At 34.8% G+C, this 20,226-nt stretch overlaps 2 protein-coding genes across 3 annotated transcripts; both read right to left on the reverse strand.

Annotated features, from left to right (window-relative positions):
- Positions 1–912: 912 nt before the first annotated feature.
- On the reverse strand, positions 913–17,836 carry LOC106101384 (glycerol-3-phosphate dehydrogenase, mitochondrial). 2 transcript variants are annotated; one of them, XM_013280608.1, is made up of 16 exons: positions 17,504–17,836; positions 10,449–10,541; positions 9,502–9,670; positions 8,524–8,746; positions 8,252–8,415; positions 8,054–8,187; positions 7,377–7,534; positions 6,850–7,043; positions 5,973–6,167; positions 5,300–5,421; positions 4,867–5,003; positions 4,261–4,414; positions 3,641–3,829; positions 2,891–2,989; positions 1,658–1,797; positions 913–1,392 (listed from the first exon to the last, which is right to left on the reverse strand). In XM_013280608.1, exons 2-15 carry the CDS (start codon positions 10,539–10,541, stop codon positions 1,663–1,665), a joined length of 2,166 nt encoding a protein of 721 aa, XP_013136062.1. In that variant the 5' UTR covers positions 17,504–17,836; the 3' UTR covers positions 913–1,392; positions 1,658–1,662. The 2 variants fall into 2 exon arrangements, with proteins under 2 accessions (XP_013136062.1, XP_013136061.1); XM_013280607.1 differs by lacking the exon at positions 2,891–2,989 and adding an exon at positions 2,432–2,530 and having other exon boundaries at positions 17,504–17,834.
- Positions 17,837–18,376: 540 nt separating this feature from the next.
- Positions 18,377–19,794, reverse strand: LOC106101321 (signal peptidase complex subunit 2). The gene is made up of 5 exons (XM_013280500.1): positions 19,641–19,794; positions 19,347–19,412; positions 19,145–19,278; positions 18,913–19,065; positions 18,377–18,625 (listed from the first exon to the last, which is right to left on the reverse strand). The coding sequence occupies exons 1-5, from the start codon at positions 19,656–19,658 to the stop codon at positions 18,442–18,444; spliced, it is 555 nt and encodes a 184-aa protein (XP_013135954.1). The 5' UTR covers positions 19,659–19,794; the 3' UTR covers positions 18,377–18,441.
- Between the last annotated feature and the right edge of the window lie 432 nt (positions 19,795–20,226).

Consider the following 20,226-nt stretch of genomic DNA (forward strand, 5'->3'; position numbering starts at 1 on the left):
TACAGGAAAGTCTGGAAGAACACACAGGCTACTCGTTTTTGTTTTTTACTACGCGGACAGAGTCGCGGGCGAAAGCTAGTCAAAATTTAAAAAGAAAAATATGATAGAGTGGCTTACCGCCTGCAATGTTAAGTTTTATATCGCAGGTTCTAAATTCAAAACAGGTTTTAAAGTCATGTAGTTTTTATTTTATGGGTGTTTTTGTTTTTGAAGGACTTCTATTGTCTGTAAGTAATCACGAATTTACAATAAACACCACAGATTAATATTATATTTTCGTTAACGTGATAATTGTTTAGAGTATTCGTCCTACGTAAACAGATTTATGCCCCTTTTCACCAAGCAAACCCCTAAGTATCCTTATATTGGTCACTCATTAATTAAGGACGTCCCTAAAAGTAGCCATTAGATTCTCAAAATACGTAAAAGTAACTAGTTGATAGATGTAGTTTTTACTTTTGTTTTTGTTTACGTATGAAATTGTCAATATTTTCTACTCGGGTAATGGCAACATTTCTGTTTACAAAAAATAGTTTGAAGTTTTCGAAACCTTTCGTCATCAATAGGAATATACCACAGCTGTTAGACCACGAGGCAAATAGTTTGCGGGTCTGTGGTTCAAACCCAGTATTTTGAACTTATGTTTTTGTAATTGAATTTCGAATAGTAATCGTTCTAATTACTACTTCTGTTTCTCTATAAAATATGTAAATTAATTTTTTATTACTGGTTAATATAGTTTGTATGGAAAAGTAATTTTAAATTAGATTGTAAGAACTTTTCTTAACTTGTTTTCCTTTTATTTAGCTAAAAACAGATTTTAATAGAAATATCGTAGTGGGTGAAATATACTTTTTAAATTTGTAATTTAAAATAAGTCAGAGGTTTTACAGTGGAAGTAAAAGAAAGATCTTTTTAAGATTCAAAATATTTATTGCACAATGAACACATAAATATAATTCATGGAGTCAAATCGATTTTTGGGTATATTACGCTAAGCGTATGTGTATGTAAACTTATACATAAGTACAAAAACATGATTTATGTATGTGAGTCGAAGTTAAAAGTAAACAATCATTATTTCATTGCAATTGAATGGGTAAAATTATGCAAAACGTGATTACATTATATCAGATTCGTTGATTACATAAAAAATCGTTAAGATTCCAAATTTCAACTTACAGACGAATTATATTCGAATAAATAAAACATGAACAATAAACAATGGCTTACATAACTCATAATTAATTATCTTTTAAATATTTTTTGTGGACGATGATGTACGTTCTACGTAATAAATAAAATGAGAAAACAATAATTTAATCTACATTTCATAAATAATACTCAAGAAGAATTAAGCTTGTTTTATGCTTAAAATGTTGCAGTGCATATCTGAAACAAACGCAAAAAAAAACTAATCTCAGAATTTCTGAAATATATTTACGATACTTTAGCCCCATCTCTATTTCATTGGTGTCAACTAATCGTTAGTTACCACTACTTTAACGTGATTTTACATTCTATCAACAGATGGCGCAGACACAAAGATCTAACTAAGGTCAACTAACCTTTTATCTTATTTCCTTGAAATCAAAATGTTTATCAAAACATTAATGTCGTTGCACAAAAGTAATTTTCTGTGTTAATTATCACTTACTTGTTTTACAAGCCTCCACCGCTCCTTTCCACGGTGATCTTCTTCTTGAGCGACTCCTTCTCCTGGTGCGCCTCCTCCATCTCTGCCATGCGCGCGAAACGAGAGTACGCCACGTGACCAGACTTGATGGCGGACATCATCTGTCGCCACAGATTAAAAAATATATTACAATTTGCGTAAAATTCTCGATTAAGCAAAATCAAGATACATTAGTTAGAGTTCACACAAAAGCATTAAAGCATGGAAATTATGCACTTTGGGATAAAAAGTTATCTTTCTGATAAATAGTTTTTAAATGGTTGTTTTAATTAAATTGCTTTTATTTGGTGATAATAAATGGATGAGCATGCATGTTAAAAGGCGAAAATGAAAGATTACAATGTTATACAACATATAGAATAATATATAACATAAATAGCAAAAAGCCCATTCCAAGCGGTGAGTAATCTTTAAAAAACCAAAAACGGATTTACACAAGCGTTTTAGAACTCGGGACTAGCCATTTATTAACTTCGTCAGATTGTTTTAATTACATTATTTAAAGCAATTAAAATATTAGTAATTATTTTTTGCAACAGAACAACTTTTAAAATAAAACCGACATTCCCAATTTAGCCTTTATATACGATAAAGAAAAAAACAAAAAAACATTCGAAAAATAAAATTGATAATATTGTTAATCTACATTTTTAACAAGCAAGTTTATTTTTTCAAAATTATTCTTAAGTGCCAGTAATACAAAATCAAACTTTTTTTTTAAATATAGATAAGAACCTGCAGATATTCGTCAAGTTCGACCTGGCCGTTCATGTTAGTGTCGATCTCGCGCAATATTTCGTGCAATTGCTCGCCCGTCACGTCCTCGCCGTAGTTCTGTGGACACACGCTCACCTCAACAACGCACGCTACCCACATGTGAGGAACATCCCTTCATACCCAGTTACATTTATCTAAATAGTGTTGCCAAGTTTTGAAATTAACTTAGAAACAAGGTAAACTAAAAAAATGTTACATTTTACATAAAAAGAGATGAGTTTTAAAATATTACGTAATAAGTTTGTTTCAATAATGTTATTAATATCATTGAATATAGATATTTATTAGTTATAAAATATCTTGATTGTTTTTAAGTGTAATTTTAAAACTGGCAACACCATCCCGTTCCCCGCTAATCCGACATTGACAGCACATATAGCAACACTGATCCGTTTCTAGATGCTTCCATTGTTCTACCTGTAGGTAGTCCTGCAGCTCCAACTGGCCGTGGTAAGTCAAATCTATTTCCGACAGTAACGAACTTATTTCAGCGTCAGTCGGTTTCACACCCATACTCTATAACATTTATTACTTAAATAACTGAAATAAATTGCTTATTAATACTACAGAAAAATGTGTCGTAAAAGTTTTGATTAAGACAATCTAGAGAATAGAGTATTAATTATAGTCTGAAAATAAAATAAATGTCATTTAAAAGTTACTGCTTTTTAAAAAAAAATTCTTAAGAGTCCACGAACATCTATGACTAAATTATCCCAAAACTATTTATTTTTAGTTGTGCAACTAAACAGTTGAATTGGCTGCGAAACAATCGACAATCACAACAGTTGTGCGATAGTTTAGTCAAAAGTGTGCGTCCGCTCTAAAGTTGACACAGTAGACACTTTCGACGGCTGTTTTTGTGCTGCTTAACCTTAATTGACGGAGGAGGAGACGCACATAAAGAGGATATTTCCCCTTCCTATGCAACTTCTCCACCGTCGAATCCACTTCCCCTTCCCATCCTTTCCTTTTAAGAAAAGGGTGGAAAGGGAAAGGGACTAAAATTAGGCCTCCGGCACCACACTCATCAGACGAAACGCGGAATTGCTTCCACTTCACGCCTGTCTTTTGTGTGGTCGTGGTATTACTGGGGGCGAGCCGGCCCTGCAGTGCGAAGATGTTAAAGCGGGCTCTACCACTGTTGAGTTTTTAAAGCCGTAGTACCTTAAGACTTCTCCTGATGTCGTTAATAGAGACGAATCCTTTGCGATCCTTGTCTATGATCTGGAAGCGTTTGATGTAAGTCTGTATCTCCTCCTTGCTGAGGTTGATGGGGATCTTGTCGCGGCTGGCGCGGTTCACCATTTGACCCATCTCGTTCGCTAAGAACTCTCCAGCCATTTTGATTTGTCTCTGTTATCATTATAGATTTTATTAGAAATTGTCTAAAGAGGATATGCTTAAGGAGTGGATAGAGATATGACGGCTGATGGAGATGTATGAAAGCAGCGTATAATGTGCCGACCCTCCATAAGGGAATTTGTCTATGGTAAAATAAAAAAAGATTTTAGGTTAATCATGAAAAATTAATATTAGTAAAATATATTAAATACTTTTGAATTTAGTTATTATACCAAGTTACTTTTAATTTATTTCTAGTATTAATCTTACCAATTTAACTTTAATATTATAAATGCGAAATTAGTTTGCCTAAAGTAATAAACGGATTTTCATGAAATTTAGCATATACGTTGATGGTCTGGAACATATAAGCTATTTGATATTATGTTTAATTCCACGCGGACGGGGTCACGGGGGAAAGCTAGTGCGGTATAAATATTAACGTTTTTCTCAGCGTCTGTCCACTTAAGCTCCTCCGCCATGATGTCTGCGATGGCGGGCAGCGCCTCCACCGCCGCCTGCACGTTGAGGAAGGCGAGGCGCAGTCGCCGCGCTATCATGTCCACCGCGGTGCACGCGTACTCGCGCACACCGTACCTACGCAGGTACAGTCAGGGAAATTAGCGGTGTGACTGTTTACTTCTTCGGACATTTTGTATATATAGAGACAATGACGCGGAAAAATAAACAGGATGCCTTAAAAAAACGGTCAGTACACGGCTTATTGCTTTTTTTTTTTAATTCTTACCCCTTGCTAAGTACAAGGCAATTTAACTGTATGCAACAGCGTGAATTTCAACGACTGTACCTCTAATTGACACAATAATGCATTCCCTTAGTTTAAAAATAATAAAATAATTTGAGCGTTTATGATGAATTAAAAAAGAAGACCGAATTAAAATAAACATATAGATAAAGCTATTAAGGTATATCAATTTTTTGTTTCTGCATTTATTCAAAATAGTTTAGTTTGTTAAAGAAGACAAAATTAAAATCATATAAAATAATCTCGATTATGCTATTTTAGTTATTTTTAAAATGTTTTATACCTGATTTCAGCATCAATGTAAGGGAACTCGGGGTGAACCTTCTTGCCGATGATGGGCCACCGCTTGCCTGTCATGGCCGCCATCTTGGCGACGGCGAATGCGCGGTCTCCGTACGACTTGGCCAAATGTTGCGCCACCTAAAACATAACTAGTGTTATTATTACTGAAACACTAATAACCTAACAATTACCTATGCCCGGTTTGCACTAGGCCAGTACTAGGTTAGCGCTTTGATTGGAGCGCCAATTAACTGGTGGCAATAAGTGTCGCTTGCCGCTGACCAACTGTACTGGCCTGTGACCCAAACATAAGATATATTCGATCATATGGTCGTAGAATCGAATCTTTCATTCCATAAACGATAATATCCTGTCGTAAGTTTGGTTATAATTATTAAGACAAAAGTGTATTTGGCAGTTATCTTGTATATTACCTCCATCTCGAGTCCGAAGTCCTGTACAAGGCGTATATACATTGTCGGAGTCCAGCCGTGCGCGCCTTCAATCAGGAAGCCGTCCGTCTGGCATTCCTTGTACAGCGGCTTTAACTTCGCACCTGATGACAATTAAGTATTCAGTTATCCGTCAATTAATATTGATTTTATAAAAGGAAACTCGGGCACTCACTTCAAATCTAAATTTACACATCGATTGCCGATGATATTAAACACCCAAAGATACGAGATGAGTATATCAGAGGAAGTTTGAGAGTAGTCCCAGTAGTTAAGAAATTAAGGAGTAAAAGGTTAGCGTGGTATGGGAATGTTATGAGGAGGGATGAATCGCATGTAACAAGGAGAACGTTAGTTATGAGTGTGGAAGGGTACACCGGTAGGGGTAGACCTAGAAAGAGATGGATACATTGCGTGAAAGGTGACATGATCAAGAAGGGAATGGTGACTGAGATGTATGATAGAGTTATGTGGAGGACCTGTTCCGCCACTAGGGGGTAGAATAAGTTAGGGGATTAAACTCCAAACTAAGTGAATTCGATTTAAAAAAAGAAAAAGTATCTTTCGGCTGTGTGTACCTTTGTTTGGTAGTGTTAGAAAACGAAAAGTTTTTTTTTATAACTACAATGTATTCAGTGTTTTGTGATGTACATACTTTCAATAGCAGCGTCGATAGTCTCAGCAGCCATGGCGCGGTACGTGGTCCACTTGCCGCCGGCGATGGTGACCAGACCTCCGGGCGAGACGTGGACCACGTGGTTGCGCGCCAGCGACTGCGTGTCCGGCTTGTTGGGGTCCGACACCAGCGGCCGGATGCCCGACCACGCTGACAGCACATCTCCGCGACGCACTAAGAGGTTAACTCCGTTATAACACCCGTAACATAGAGAGTAGACAGAGATCACCTCCATGGCAAGACAACCCTCGCTTCTTTACAATTTTACAGTGACAGAGCCCATTTCAGCAATGCCATGACCGCACAGAAGATAGGCGTGAAGTGGAACCAATTTCGCCTATAATTTGATAAGTATGCGTGCTAGACATTTTAGTTCTCTTCCCCTGTCCATGCCAGGAATGTAAGGGAAGAGGAGGTCGATTTGACGGGGAATGAGACATAGTTAGAAGAAATCCTCTTTATGTGCGTTCTTTGCTCTTTTTAGTAAAAGCAGACAATGCATCTGCAAATGCGGATGTCTATGGACAGGTTGCTTCGCTATTTTAGCGAATTCCTCTGGCCACTAATTCGTTCGTTATCTTATATTGTAAAAAATCTCTTATTATAAAATACAGTATCCAATATTCTGTCGCAGTTATTAATTGAACAGTAAGCAAACTTTAATTGAAGCTTTCGAAGAATTAAGGGTTATGGGTCATTTAGACCTAAACTGTACCCAGAAGTTCTCCTGATTTGTGACCTCTCGTGATTCTTCTATAATTTTTCTAACCTTAAAATATAAGTTTCTTGCCACGCTACTTCACTAACGTTATGAATAAGGCTTAAATTATTAATTTAAATCAATTAAAAAGATAACCTTCAACATCAGGATTGAGGTAGTTCTTGACCTCGGTGAGGATGAACAGGATCTCATCTTCAGTGGGCTTGGGGTTGTGTGTGACCTGGCAGGGCAGGTCCGTGGTGCCCGCGATGGTGCCCTTCAGCCACGGCAGGAAGAAGATCACGCGGCCGTCGGACGTCGCCGGGTCAAGGAGACCCATGTGCTCGGGACTAGAAACATGGCACGTCGGGAATATGAACACTTTACTAAACGACGTGCCAACTGACACGCTGGGTACTAAAATTGAACTTTTTTTGTAAAATCTTTCAAAATGGAATTGAATAATTGATTTTTTATGACAATATCAAAGTCAAATTTTTACCATAATAAATACACAATTATTTAAGATTATAAGTGCGAAAGTTTAGATGGATGGATGTTTGTTAGAGTTTGTAGCTGCTCAACGAATCGCGGAGTAATTTAATTCAGGCGGAGTTTCTGGCGAAAGCCAGTAAAAAACATGATAATCTTCATAATGCCTACAATTCGTTATTATATCGTACCTATAGTATCCCGGCAGTACAATATGAACTCCTGAGGAGGGACAGCATATCTCCTTGACTGTGTCGTCGTCCATCTTGCGTATGGTATCGGTGAAGGGTCCGGTCGCGTTAATAATACATTTCGCCTTTATATCCCACTCCTTACCGGTCATCTCGTCCTGGTACAAAAAATAGGGCTCAAATCATCTCAGAGTTATATGAAATATCTTTAGGATTCCGAAGTTAAATTATAATGTTTCTTGATATATCTATCATTGTCATCCCATTTCACTATATTTTCCAAAATTATCCCCATCTTCTTTATAAGATTAATTGTCTATCTGAAAGTCTATTGTTCACTTATAACTTATGGTCGGTTTCCCAACTATATTTAAGCATTCGTTCGTGTTTTTAGTTCGATAACTGCCTAAAATGCATTTCCAAATGAGTTTTACTCCATTGAAACTTAGCTCAACCTAAAACTAATGAATCATTCGGTAATCTATACTAATATAAAGATTCATATTTTCGAATTTTTGTCTGTATTGAAAAAACTCAAAAACTACTTGACTCATTTGCTATGTTACCAATGAGTAACATAGGCTGTGTTATTATTTTTTTAAATTTTATACGGGTGAAGTCGCAAGCAACAGCTAGTGATAAATAGCATTTAACGACCGTTACTGTAGAGTACCAACCCTAAGTCTAGCTCCGCTCAATTTGCCAGCTGTCTTGTACAGCTTAGTGGCGCTGACGTGGTTGGCGATGGTAGCACCATGACGTGCCGCTGTCAAAGCTATCGCCAAGTTCATACGCGCGTCATCCTGTTGCCCTGGAAATAAAATATATTAGTACAACGATCTAGAAAGAAGGAATTACTCCATGAAAGTACGTACCATCATAGTACACTATGCCACCGCAAAGGTTATCCGACTTCAACATAGGGAATAATTCGAGTGTGTTCTTCTTCGACAAATAGTAGGAGCTCTTTACGTTTCTGTCGCCAGCAACTAGATCGTACATCTTGATTCCGAACCAGTAGTAGGGGACTTGCCACCACCTTGATATTAAAAAAAAAACAAAAGCATTATTTTACGTATCTCCACGTTTAAATTGATTTTTCATTATTCCTAATTGGTCCTTCAAGCAGGATGTTCATTTCACTTACTTGTACACAGGTAACAAGATAGGTAGGGGGCGTGTCAAGTGGGGTGCCACTTCCAGCATATTAGCACGTTCGTGCAGCGCTTCTTTGACCATCTTGTACTGGTCATAATCAAGCTGCATAATGGCCTTCTGGAGGTATCGCACACCGCCGTGGATCAACTTCGTGCTGCGACTGGAAGTGCCACTCGCGAAATCATCCGCCTCCACCAAAGCGGTACGAAGACCTAGAAATTAAAATACAATATTGAATATAAATTATTCGTTATCTATACTAATATTATAAAGAATAAAACTTTGTTTGTTTGATTGTAATGAATAGGCTTAAAAACTACTGGGCCGATTTAAAAATTCTTTCACCGTTAGAAAGGTAATTTATCTGTGGATAACATAGGCTATATTTTTCATTTCTTTTTTATTATATTTAAATTTCACGCAGACGGAGTCGCGGGCAAAACCTAGTTCTAAATCAATAATTTAGAAGTTATAGACTTGTTTTTTTGTTTATTTTATTCCGTTAATTTGGTTTTGTCTATTTTTTTTTTTCTGTAGTTATACTGCTTTTGACCTGCTGACATTAAAAGTTGCATAATTTCGAGTAGGGTAAAGTGCACTTTTGCTTGCACTTTAAAAGTGTAGTAGCATTTAAAATTACTGGGTCAGTGTTGTACCCTGCGGTTGTTTCAGCAGTTATTAACGACGCACTTAAAAACTCGTTTAGGTTGAAAATGAAATGGAACTACAAAACGGTATCAAGATGTGGTTATTGTATGCCTTGATAATGGTAGAGCAAAAAGCAAAACTTAGTACTCCATTGAAGAAATTTGCTCGAGATCTTTAAGTCATAAACTACAAGCCGCTATAAACTTATGTAAGTAAACATGACCCCATCCACTCTAATATGTCTTTAAGAATAGTCATAAAAACTTCTCCATGTTACTGCGGGGGTAATTTTAATACAGAAGTCAGTATGATTGCTTACCCCTGGTTGTCGCATCTAGAGCGCAGCCAGCGCCAGTAGCTCCGCCACCAATAATGAGGATATCATACGTGTGCCCCGCTTGCAGCATGTTGACTTGTTCTGCGCGCGACGGCAGCGGCCTCTTGCGCCGCTCAGTGCGCGCCGATACCGTCGCCGGTTTGTACCACTCCTATTATACAGAAATACAAGCAAACTATATTACAAGCTTCGAAACGTCGACTAATAAGCATGAGGAACTGCTTTTTTTACTAGTAGTTTGGACCAATAACTCTGAATGTCTATCCGGAGAAAAATACGAAGGTGTAATACCTGGTTTACACTATGTACACGCTAGTAAAGTAGGCCAGTAGCGCTCAATATAAGCGCTGGATTTCACAGGTATATTGTAAACATCGTCGCATCAGTAGGTCCACGCAATCCATGCGAGGTCTGTCCTACTGTACTGTTCTGGTCAAATGTAAACCAGGCATAACTGTCCAAAATTCAAGCCAGCTTTCGATTTCCCGGCAACATATGTGAACTAACAAGTAATATTTACTGATTAATTTTATTTTAAGCCCACAAGGAAAGGGTTACTATGAGTAAAAAAGCTATAACCCTTGTCATTATCAGGCACAGGTACAAACCCCGTAACAACATGAAAATGATTTGTTTTTTTTCTGTAATAATAGAGGGTTACCACGCCGACAATAGGGGTGCCCCCACCGGGGTGGTAAAGCACACCGCTCCAAGCCCGGGGGCGATTACGTAGGCGTGGGGGCCTCGAACCACCCCCTTTTTATTTTTGCCGGTGTTTGATTTCTGAAGCGACTCAGATATATTTTTTCTATCGATATAGACCGCTGTGAGGTTAGCAAAACTCGTACGAAACGTTTTTTTATTTACAATTCAATCCGAATACACACATACGACCAACAATCAAATAAAATTGAATAGTTAAGACTTACGACTGGGGAGTCGTCGGCTGCGAGGGCCCAAGCCGCCATGACAGCGCTGGTGACGCCCGCCGCGCCGCCAAGCAACAACCTCCTCCGCGACATCTGCAAACAAATGGAAAAATACTAAACGAAACATATTTATCAGCTTCTTTCTTTATATCAATTTCGCAAATGTGTTTTACAAAAGACGATGAGTTACACTTTTTGAAAAAAGAATGATACAATCTGTAAGGATAGTTGCGTTTGCGCAACAGTACAAATTCCATTGATAATACAGATTATATGATACTTGCAATATCACAGTCATCTTTGATGACGTACCTACGATTGGAAGTTGTTAATTTTTATTGATAACGTTTTAATTATTACGACTGAAACTATGAAGTAGCAAGTAATACTCATAAAAAAGTATTGTGTCATCTTTTAAAAAAAAAACAGCAATATTGATAATGTTTAAATGCTATTACATGTTAACTTGATGGCAGTTAAAATGGGCGAAAACTAATTTAAATCGAATATATAAAATCCGTCACACACAATCAGTTTTAACTGTTCGATTGTTTAGTAAAATTATGCACGTAAAACTGAAGGTGTGTGACCATACTTTATGATACTTCAGATATGATATAAGAAGAATGATTCGATTAATGTTTTGTAGCATGTATATACAAGAAATAAGGTCTTTTATTAAAAATATCATGTTATTTTATTTTCAACTAGCCAGTGCCCGACTTAGTCCGCGTGGTATTAGAAAACATACGAACTATACAAATAACAAAAAGCTACGTATCTCTCGGGAACCGGACTTGTCTCAGGGATGAACCATATCCCATGTGTACTCCAGACTTTGTTTTATATCTGTGCCAAATTTCAATAAGGTATGTTAAACCGTTGCAGAATGATCGAGTACACATTAAAAAACTAAATTGAAGAATCTCACGGGAACCGTAACTATTTCCGGGATAAAAAGTAGCCTATGTGTTCTTCCAGACTATACTCTAAACCTGTGCCAAATTTCATGGAGATCCGTTCATCCATTTTGCTAAATATTTTAAATAAATAAATAAAATAATTTCTTTCTTAAAAGCAGTCAAACAAATCCGCAAAAACATAATCCATTAGTTAATCGGGTAAAATCCAGTTTGTACCAGAAATCATTCTTATCTATCTAAAAAAAGGTCGTCTAACTTGTTATCGTGGCTTTAGGTAAGCTACAGCTATATTCAATCAAATAGATAAAAAACAATTTAGAATAATCATTACGTCATTGAGTGTTAAAACGCGATGGCAGGCGTGCGCGATGAATGATCTGCGTTATCAGACTGTACTTATCACTAGATAATTATCACTTCCTTGTCTCGACTCGACTCGAATCTACGTAGAACGTAGTACACATGCGACTAATATATCAATTGACGTAATAAGTCTGCGAAGAAATTCAAAGATTTGTGCGAAATAAACTGTACAGGTTATAAAATTAACTCAGGTCTAGTCCCCTCTAACTGGGTAGACTCGAGCCCTTCTGTAGCCCATATGTTTTTGGTAGTAGGAAATAGAAACTCATGGTAACTTTGATATTCAGTTCCTCTAGGTTATTTCTAACGTAATCATACGACGTGCACTTATACGTCCGGTATAAACGACTAGAGTGACAAAATCGCAAAAAAGTTAAAGACATTTTTTTTAAATCTGAAATTATTATGACACGATGTACGTTATAACAACGATAATTTAATGGTTACTTTTTGGGAATAACCAGAATTAAAAAGAAAACAGGTATTTTACTGTGAATAAAGTTTATTGGAAATCATACTAATATTACTAATTACTAATATTAGTAATATTAGTATGATATATTACTATTATTAGTAATTATTAGTTTAGATGGATGGATGTTTGTTAAAGTTCGTAGCCTAAACGGCTGAACAGATTTCCATGAAATTTGGCATAGATGTAGAGGATAGTCTGGAAGAACACATAAGCTACTCACTTTTGTTTTTTTAATTCACACGGACGGAGTCGCGGGCGAATACTAGTAAATCATAAAACGATGTTACCATTTATCTAAAGTCAGTTACTTCAAGATCCCATGAATATTCAAAGCAGTTTCCTCGTTAAAAAAAACTTTATGAAGTTTAATAAATAATCGGAATCTATTCTTATGACGGGAAATAGTGCATTAGTTACAATTAACGGTTTTTTAATACTATTAAAAGATAAGGATGTTAATAATTATAATACAAAGTAAGTTTTACTTTAATACTAGCTTTCGCCCGCGACACCGTCCGCGTGGGAATAAAAAAGTGTGTAGCATATGTGTTCTTCCAGACTATCCTCTACGTCTATGTCAAATTTCATCAGTTTCTTGTCTATGAGACTTCCTTAGCGGGCCAGTGTCGAGTGTTTATGGTTTCATTCTTGTTCGGAACACTTCGAAGAGAATGGCAGTCAAATTTCATCAAGATCTGTTTAGCCGTTTTGGCTACAAACTCTAAAAAAACATCCATCTCCCTAAACTTTCGCTCTTATAATATTAGTGAGATAATAAATGCTTATAACTTTAATTGATAATATCAGATCATAGACCACTATAAGAAGTTGTATTATTTTTTTATATTATAATAATTGGATTATACTTTAACACCTATAGGAAACGGGACATCCGTTTCCGGGACCATAGAGAATTAAACTAAAGCTGTATAATACAAGAAACACTCCCAAATAATACACAAAATACAAAAAAAATGTTAACCATGTAAAACTTTTTAAAATCGTTTGTTTTAAAACGGAATATTCTTCATACTTTAAGAAGAGATTTTTTTTGAGTATTCACATGTCGATGTCGTTTCAAACACGTATGCGATGTGGCATACATTGTACACAGTCTGGGCGACCGCCAGGCCGGGCAAGAACCCTCTTTTTATACGTGACCTTGACCCAAACTAGAGGGCAATCGAAAGAACGGTTTGCGAAATTTGATACGAAAGTTATTATTGTTTGAAAATTACTCGGTGAAAAGTTTTAGTAACTGTTTGCTATTGTTTAATTTGGCTTTAAAAAATCGAATATTACATATGTAGTATCTAATGTGTATAGAAAGAACAGTGGCAAAGTCCACGGCGAATACTAAACATAAAAGAGATGAACAAAGATTAATTAAAATTAAATAAAAAGAAATTGTTATTTACTGTTACCATGCGGATATAGGAACTTGGACAAAAATAACCTTGAATTTTGTCCAACAACGCAATGGATGACAGATGGAACGCGCGAAAACGCAAAACTAAAACACGAGATTTTTTTGGTTCACCGTAGAATTCTTAAAAAACCCTTGAAGCATATCATATATATGGTTTTATAAGTATGTTTTGAGCAGTCGATACTCAAATAATGAAGCAGTTTAGTAAAATTTTTGACCAAATCCCTACTTTTGTCTCAGCTCCCATATTTATAGGATTACAGATAAAAAATGTTTTATTTTAGACATAAACACGTATCAGCTGTTTCTTTAAAAACCATAAGAATTATGTTTAACATTTTATGGTGAAATTCTGCCAGTGCTGGCAGTACCGGTTTCCTTATCGTATCAGTGACAATAATTAACGCCTGTGAATTCACCTGATCGTCGCATGTCCTCATTTCATGATATAAGATCCGTCAATTCACAATAAGACTTACTTGACCGATTTTTACTAGGCACTATCGACCGACGTACCGGAGTAGGTTAAAGATGCATGAGTGAATTGAAACAGTTCATTCATCTGCAACTCTGCAGATGGCACAGATTCGACAGCGATGTAAAACAAAAGAAGAAAAAGAAACACAAATGAATTGATAACCTCCTTTTGGAAAGTAAGCAATTGTTTTTACGATAGCTTTATTTACAAAGGAAAATTGATGTTAAAATGAAAAACGGATTAAATGTATTAAGAATCTAAAAAAAAGTGCTATTAGTTTGAATTTGGATGTTACGTATTATCACATTTACATTTATTGTCCGCGGCAGTGTAATTGCTGAAAAAAGATAGAGATAATATCAAGAATGTACATAGCATACTATTAGCGTAAAGGCTATTTTTGCCGCAAGCCCACTTTCTTGTCTATTTATGATATCATAACGCACAATTATTGTGGCGAATAAAATGCACTCTGCAAAACAGTGTCACTAATCTTTAACGAATTTATAATTGGAATGCGCGTCGCTTGCCAGCTTCGTATTCGATTTTTAAACGCTTTCCGATTTTGAAATAAATGTCATATTTTTTTTTTATTAAAAAGAATAATAAATGACAAATTTTATTTATTTATAGTGCGTTATAGATATTTATTTTACGATATTTCTATTCCACTTGGGGACATATTTTTTTTTAATATTTATCTATGTTGTATACATTGATTGTGTAACAGACCTTGCATCGTGTCTCACATTACTCGTAATGATGCGCCGTAACTGCTTGCGAGCATACTTATTGAAAACAATTGTTTACAATAAAAAGACTACAGACAATTTTTATTCAATTTCACCCGGATTTTTAAGAATTTATTGAATATTAGAGATATGAAAGTAATAGATAGTAATTACCGCTAATATTAGCCCAAAAATAAAATTATCACGTCGCGTCGCGCTTTGAATACAGAACAAAGAAAATAGATAGACTATTTTATCTATATCTATACTATATATATTATATATCTATACTATTATAATAAAGCGTAAACACACACTTCTTTGTTGCCTAAGATGTCAGCAATTACAGCATATTTTTGAATAATTCTTTTTTTAATAAAAAGCCCTACACTTACGTCACGCTTTAGGCTATATATTTCACGCCATTAAACTTATGGGGTAAATATTTTGGATAAAAACCGTAATGTGGGAAAGAGACCATAAGTTGCTGCCAACATCAAGGAAGCAAGGTTGCCATGGTTTGTCATAATTTCACGTCATTTTGACATTTGCAATTGATAATTTAACAAATATAAACAATAAAATGAAATTTTTATAATTTTTTGCGGATGAAGTCGCACGGGAACAGCTAATCGTTTATATTTTATTAGCAAGAAGATTGTTGCGATATTCTAATATGTATTGTAAAATTTTATTTACATTACATTTTATATTTGCATTATTAATGCCTACCTTACGACACATGTTTATGATAATTTTTAATACACGTCTTTCATGGATTAGTACTATACGAAACGAGGACAACTACTTAAAGTTGTTAATCTTGATAGCTCTCAAACATTAGATCACGCATAAGGGACCATTTAAAAGCTAAAAAATAAATTTCATTTACAGTCCGAATTCTATTTAATTTCTGGTCACCCTATCGCAGTAAAACGGCATGAAGATACGTCGTGATCTTGTTGGCAGTGGAACGCTTCTAGTGTGATCCAATTTTATTGGCGACACGACACGTGGAATATGTTAGTGCATTGTGTACACGAATGCCAGAGCTATCATAGCATAATGTAAATTCACAAATAACACATAAAACATACAGACAATTTAAAGGCCATTTTATTGTTTTTTTTTACAATTAAAACTTTAACCAGGAATTTTAAAGCCGTCACGTCATTGCGGATACTAAAACGAAACTTTCCTATGTACCCAATAAAAAATAATTTAATATTCTTGCTTAGCCTTAGATGCACAAAACCTAAAAGATTTCGGAAACGAAATATAAGAAGGTAAATAATTCACTTTACAATATTTGAATTAGCTTTTTGTCATGAAAATATCTAAATGGTATAATATTTTTGGTGTTTCGGCAAATTCTTGAAGCAAACAGGGTCTTTTTCCTTATATTGACGTCAAAATTATTGTCATATCTTGCACAGAGTTATATAATTTGCCTAACAATAACTACAACACTAATTAATACGTCAAGAAACACGTATACGGACAATTATTAATGGTTTAAAAAAATAGATCAAAATTACGCAAATAACTCATTTATTTTGTTGTATTTTTTTTTACTAAATACTTGTGAGTTTTGTTGAAGCAAAAGTAGTTTGTGCTCAAGAGCTCCGAAAACTTATGCGAGACCTACCCTATCCTATACTTATACCGGTAATAGATATTTTTGCAAAGCAAAACATAGAGGATCAAATTCAGTTTATATAATGCCAAATCTTAAATAACTTAGCTTTCTTTCTATAGCTATCATTTTTTTTATATTTAAATATTCGCTTTACTATAAACCGTTGCCGATGTATATTATCTAATAAGCCCAGACTGTCTCATAGGCACAGCCAAAACAAAAATAACTTCAGCCTGTAAGATAGCGGTACAGCGATTACAACACCGATCAGGTGATTTCCAATTGTTACAACTAACCTCAGTTAATTTCCATTTAACGATGTAAATTACGCAATATATTTATTTACTAGATAGTCTTCAATGTTCTTACCATGCTAATAAGAAATTTTACGAACATAAATTTCCTGACGTTACAATTAAAAATTTTAGTTATGTCTACAGAAATTATCTAGAGTCCAAAACGTTTAGTTTCGCAAACACTTAACACTTTAGTTTTACACACGATTGCGACATGTTCTTTTTTTGGTTTTAGTATTCTAGGCCTGTCTTTGAGTTCAATAAACTACCCTAGTTTGTATCGTCAACTTGGGCAATTAAAAACCTAACTCCTACGACATTAATCGTCTCATTTTTGTTTGGAATTTTAAATGTCTTGACTTTATATTTTTTGTAAACATATAACAGCTGACAGTGTAATAGTTTTGTCTGGCTTGCTTAGCGTAGGCTTGTCGGCATGTCCTTGAGTTTCTGTCGGTAGAGTAAGATGATGTCATAACGCGGACTCTAGCTACTACCTAAGTACCTTTTGCCATTCGTAAAGGCCTACTGCGACATAATAAAATAGATCTTATACAAAATAATTCAAATATCATGAGACGTAAAAAAAAACAAAATATAATTTGACAGGTATGGAATTGTTTTTTTTAACAAAGTCGGCAATGACTACAGTTAACATTCGCCAATATTTAGCGAAGAATTAAAGTGATAAAATCGACAATTTATAAAGAAACATACCCACCTTTATTTAATGAATCCAAAGGAGAATCTATGTAAGCATGTAATAAGGTATTACATAAATATAACTAATTATAGGACGCAAGGGCATCGACAATTTTTGCAGTGTTGTTCCCAAATGTTAAATGAGAATTCACGCGGGTCCACTTTTCAATTAGCACATCACTATTTTATTATCAAAAGGGTCTTTACTACTCACTAATATTCGTTATTATTGTAATGTTAATCACTATAGAACATGTTAGTTAATCGAAGTAACGCGTGGCCGGCGTAATTCGCCGGGGTTTTCTAACCGCGACCCACCCAGCGACTGACATTGCTTTTTGTGCGTTCGATTTAGCGCTCATCTGACTCACAGTAGCGCGTTGTTAGAGCGGATATCGCCTCATGTCTACACATTGATAACACCGCCATCTAGTTTTAATTTCAAACACTTCTAAATATTTTTCGTAGTACATGAGAACTGGCAAATTGTGTGTTAGATGAATTAAATTTTGATCCAGCTCGGTTTTGAGTGGTACTATCTAACTACTGTTTAAGTATGAACCAGGCATTATAGCACAACTTTCTTTAGTGCTGAAATAAAAACGTTTACACCTTTTCCCTTCTTTTTTATGGAACTGGCAATTAATTGTTCATAGATATGTCATAAACTGAATGTTTTATAGTAAACGACCTGTTTCTTGTGACTTCGTACACGGGGAATTTAAAAAAAAGTATAAACGTAGCCTATGTCACATATTGATATAGCTTTTTAATGGTGCAAGAGTTTTTTAAAATCTACTCAGTAGTTTTTGAGTTATTGCAATACAAACAAAAATCCAAAGAAAACAAATCTTTCCTCTTTATAATATTAGTATAGATAAAAAGACGAAAAATAATTCAGATTCAATTTATTCCAATAAAGTTACAATAAACTCTCTTTAATATATTCACTTACACTTACTTCTCCTTCTTTTCAGAGGAGAGTGAATTGTAGAGTTTGGTAATCTCATTGAGTACCAAGTTTTGTACCACAGTGCCGTTTGTATCAATATAGTTGGCAAAAGATTTGTTGTTAGAAGCTTCACGGTACTTTCCGTTAGAATCACGCATCACAAGGATCAAGTTATATTTGTCATCATGCCTGAAAAATGTAAAGAATTTTTATATTAAAAAGTAACAAACAAGCTGCAACTGGAATTTGCCAAAATAATAAAGTTATTAATGCTTATAAACATCATCATTTGGAACACTATGCAAATACATTACTAACAAAATAATTAAATACATTATTTCTTCACATTTAGTTTATCACTTTGGTATATTTTTTTATAAATACATATTCATACTATTTTAAGAGATTAAAACAGTATTAATCTTAATGAAAAATTTAGTAAACCGTCTATGCTACTAAAAATATCATGAACTTACTTCTTCACATATGAACTAGCTTCCCAAACCCTAGTGGTGTTACCGACTTTCTCCTTTGCCACAACAAAGATGCCCTTTTCTTTAAATGTAGTATACAGAGTCAAAAATCCCATGAGAATAAAGTATGAAGACACACAGATGATGAGAACCAGCCTTAAAATAAATAAAACTATTATTTTTGCAACACATTTGTTTTAACTTTTTTGAACTATGAAATGCAACTAAGTATTACCTAGATTGCGGGAATGGGTATAGATAATCCCATAGCAGAGCATACAGTGCTACTCCAACTGCCAGCGCACAGAGAAAGAGGCGTCCGTCAATTAGTGCAAAGCTTTCCTTACATTTTAATTCTCCAGTTAATACCTGTAAATAAGTCCAGTAAATAATAATACCTGTAAATGTAGTATTAAGGATGTTACTTTATGGCTTACCTCTCGAATTGCATCATCTACAGCATTTTTAGCAGCTGCACCATCCCATTTATTAATTTTCACGACCTGCAGAATAATAGCATTTCAAAATAAAAGCAGCAACTTATTTTATTTGGATAAAATATCTAAATCAGGTAAAATATTTCAAAACAATTTATTTTAAATAAATCTAACTCTTGATTTAGTTATAAATAACATTTTATTAGCATTTGAAAATTTTCGTAAAGCTGTGACGTGTCTCAAACGTCTTTACCGATTTGTTTTACTTTCGAGTCGGCACTATAATAATCTTACCTCAGTAGTTTCTCCCATCTCAGTGACTTGTACTGCTACAGTCACAAATTTACACAATACTTATTTATTTATTTAAATCTTTATTAGTACAAAGCCGAAAAATCATTTACACGCGTAAATATGATGTGTAAAGAAATGTCAAAATCAAAATGTTTTAAAAAGTCGAAATCCACAGAGTAGGTAGCGAGAATTAAAGAATTTCTACCTAAGAGTAAATAACATTTCCACAAAATCGAAATCGCAACATTGATGCATCGCAACATCAAACTTTAAAAATCAGAATATTTTCTTATGCGAATATGAAAATAGGTTGAAATATTGTCAAGCTATATTTATTAATATAGAGGAATGGTTTCTACAGTGTTTTGGAACTAGTCACAAACTCACAAATATTAATTAAAATTTTTTGCAATTTTTTTAACTTTATTATTTTTTAATACATCGCTAAAAATAGGGAAAGTTTCAGCTAAGTAAAACACCTAATTTTTGAAATCGTCAGATCGTCACAAATAACTTCATAAGGTCCATTTACTGATGGAAGCCAAAAATCCCATTTTACGATAATTACGAATGACAAGAGCAAAAC

This window comes from Papilio polytes, unplaced genomic scaffold (genome assembly GCF_000836215.1).
Source record: "Papilio polytes unplaced genomic scaffold, Ppol_1.0 DF823991.1, whole genome shotgun sequence".
NCBI lineage: Eukaryota > Metazoa > Arthropoda > Insecta > Lepidoptera > Papilionidae > Papilio > Papilio polytes.

Bases quoted from the DNA above. Each gene is read 5' to 3' on its own strand.
- LOC106101384 (XM_013280608.1), bottom strand. From the start codon at position 10,541: ATGTCGCGGAGGAGGTTGTTGCTTGGCGGCGCGGCGGGCGTCACCAGC. The intron at 7,535-8,053 runs GTTGGTACTCTA...TTTTTGTACCAG, and splicing joins TGAGCGGAGCTAGACTTAGG to GACGAGATGACCGGTAAGGA. The intron at 5,422-5,972 runs GTATGTACATCA...AATTGTCATCAG, and splicing joins TATCGACGCTGCTATTGAAA to GTGCGAAGTTAAAGCCGCTG.
- LOC106101321 (XM_013280500.1), bottom strand. The intron at 19,279-19,346 runs GTAAGCCATAAA...ACTTATTTACAG, and splicing joins TAGATGATGCAATTCGAGAG to GTATTAACTGGAGAATTAAA. The intron at 19,066-19,144 runs GTAATACTTAGT...ATTTATTTTAAG, and splicing joins TACCCATTCCCGCAATCTAG to GCTGGTTCTCATCATCTGTG.